Source organism: Haliotis rubra, unplaced genomic scaffold (genome assembly GCF_003918875.1).
Source record: "Haliotis rubra isolate DU_JTF1 unplaced genomic scaffold, ASM391887v1 Scf1445, whole genome shotgun sequence".
NCBI classification, from domain to species: Eukaryota; Metazoa; Mollusca; class Gastropoda; order Lepetellida; family Haliotidae; genus Haliotis; species Haliotis rubra.
Genome location: NW_025765387.1, coordinates 29,426 through 32,197, shown reverse-complemented (window position 1 = coordinate 32,197; position 2,772 = coordinate 29,426). Strand labels below are relative to the sequence as shown.

Here is a 2,772-nt window from a genome sequence, read left to right as displayed (position 1 = left end):
GAATGCTGTGAGTACTATCACCGCTGTCAAAATCCTTGAATATCCTGATAATCTGAGGAAACTAGTCATGAAATTGCCGCATTTCTATCATGAAAAGTGGAGAAATAATGTCTTGCACGTAAGAGATTCTGGAAGATGGGTTGATTTCAAGGACCTTGTTAGCTTCGTCAAGCGTGAAGCTAAGAAAGCTACAGATCCCATGTTTGGTAAGGATGCATTAAAGGCAGAAGAAAAGAGTAAACCACCTGTAAGAAAACCGGCAGCTACATCAATAAAGCCTTCGTTCAGTACTGATATGCTAGGACCAAGCAAGCCCTCTAGGAATCTTCTGAAACCACCTTCTGTTGCGTATGTTGCAACACCTGTCAGAACCCAGAGTGAGCAAGGACCATGTATTTATTGTGATGATCTAACTCATTCAGTTGGTCAATGTAAAAGGATTATTTCAAAGCCTCACATGCAAAGATTGTCGTTTCTGCGATCAAAAGGCCTCTGCTTCAGATGCTTAAATCGAGGGCACATGAGTAAGGGTTGTGTCCAGAAGGTTGTTTGTTCACATTGTGGTGGGAACCATGTCCATTCTTCATGTTGACCGGAACACAGAGGTGAAGGTTATCAGTGCCTGTTCTGAATAAACTAACATTCCAGGTACCTCTAACTATGAAAGTACTCTTGCTATCATACCTGTTAAGGTAGGATGTAGAAATGGCCTTACTGTTGGGACAACATATGCTTTCTTGGATCCAGGAAGCACCATGTCTTTCTGCTCAGAAGATCGTATGAACAGGCTTGGATGTAGTGGGAAGAAGATGGAAATTACCATTGACACTATGGGACATCCACATACATCAATAGTTCAAGCAGTAAATGGTCTTCAAGTATACGATCTTGAGTTGAAGAATGTCATATCTTTACCGACAGTGTACTCAAGGGAGCAGATACCTGTATCTAACAAGCACATACCCACGTCCTTTGATGCATCACATTGGCCTCATCTAGCTGACATCAGAGTACCAGAAATTGATGCCAAAGTTGCGCTTTTGATTGGATCCAATGTACCAGATGGCTATTATCCACTTGAGATTCGAACGGGTCCACAAGGTAGTCCTCATGCTTCTAGAACTCAGTTGGGTTGGATTCTTTGGAATGTCATGCGAGCTCAAAAGCTGGAAGAAGGAAATCATTTCCCATCCATGAAAACGGAAATTGCCTTCAAGAATGCTGAAGAAATAAGTAGACTTGACAAAATGGTGAAAGAAAGTATGAACTTTGATTTTCCAGAAAGGAACATTGATGACAAAAATGAAATGTCGCAAGAAGATAAAGAATTCATCATTGCTGTATCAAAGTCTATTAACAAGCAAGAAGGTCACTATGAAATCAAGCTGCCCTTCAGAAGAGAGAAAGTTGTAATGCCTGACAATTCAGCACAGGCATTGCATAGACTTAATGGTCTAAAGAAGAAATTATCCAAGCATAAGAAATTCCAGGAAGACTATAAGGTATTCATGAAAGACATACTTGATAAAGGATATGCTGAGAAAGTACCGGTCAGTGAAATTCATGGTACCCCAGGGAAGGTATGGTACTTCCCTCACCATGGAGTGTATCACCCACGTAAACCTGAGACGATTAGAGTGGTCTTTGATTGCACAGCTGGTTACCAGGGTGTTTGTCTAAACAGCATGTTACTACAAGGTCCGAACCTCACCAACAACCTACTTCGGATGCTGCTAAGATTCCCTCAAGAAAACATTGCTGTGATGGGAGATATACAAGCTATGTATTATCAAGTGAGAGTGCCAAGAGAGGACTGTGACTTTTTGAGATTTTACCGGTGGCCAGATGCTGATTATACACAGGAACCACAAGTGTACAGGATGCTTGTCCACCTTTTAGGAGCTGTGTCACCCTCAAGGTGTGCTACCTTTGCCCTGCAACAGGCAGCTAAGGATAATAAAGATGAATATGACCCTGACATTACAAATATGATAAAGGAGAACTTTTACGTGGATGATTATCTTGCTACTGTTCAAGATGAAACACAGGCTGTACGTGTTGTCAAAGACGTTACAGACTTATGTCACAAATGCGGATTTAGACTTACCAAGTGGATAAGTAATAGTCATGATGTGATGAAATCTATTCCATCAGAAGAAAGAGCTAAAGATGTGAAACAGTTGAACCTTGACTGTTGAGACCTTCCAAGTGAAAGAGCTTTGGGCGTGTTTTGGTTTGTAGAGTCTGACACCCTTGGATTTCAAATTCAAAGTAAACAAAAACCAAACACAAAGAGAGGTATCCTTTCCATAGGTAGCAGCATATATGATCCTTTGGGTTTCATAGCTCCATTTGTGCTCCATGCAAAACAGTTGTTGCAATGCCTTCAGATGAAACAATATGCATGGGATCAAGAAATAGATGATGCTTCACGAGGAAAGTGGCAACTATGGCAACAGAACTTACTTAGATTACAGGAAATCCATATTCCACGTTCTTACAAGCCTAAGGACTTTGGCAAGGTGGTATCATGCCAGATACATCTTTTCTTTGACGCCAGTGAAATTGGATATGGAGTCGTGGCTTATCTCCGCCTCTTGAATGAAGTTAACATTGTTCATTGTGTCTTGGTTATGGCCAAGTCTAGAGTTGCCCCACTGAAGAAGATAACCATTCCTAGAATGGAACTCACGGCAGCTGCCCTTGCTGTACGATTGTCTGGCATGATCACTCAGGAGCTTCAGTATCACATAAGGGTCATTCTAAAAAAAG

The 2,772-nt window shown here is 41.3% G+C and overlaps 1 protein-coding gene across 1 annotated transcript; it reads left to right on the top strand.

Annotated features, from left to right (window-relative positions):
* Positions 1 to 755: 755 nt before the first annotated feature.
* Positions 756 to 2,198, top strand: LOC124269381. Its single transcript, XM_046704399.1, has one exon. It carries the CDS (start codon positions 756 to 758, stop codon positions 2,196 to 2,198), a length of 1,443 nt encoding a protein of 480 aa, XP_046560355.1.
* Positions 2,199 to 2,772: the final 574 nt, after the last annotated feature.

Bases quoted from the DNA above. Each gene is read 5' to 3' on its own strand.
- LOC124269381 (XM_046704399.1), top strand. From the start codon at position 756: ATGTCTTTCTGCTCAGAAGATCGTATGAACAGGCTTGGATGTAGTGGG.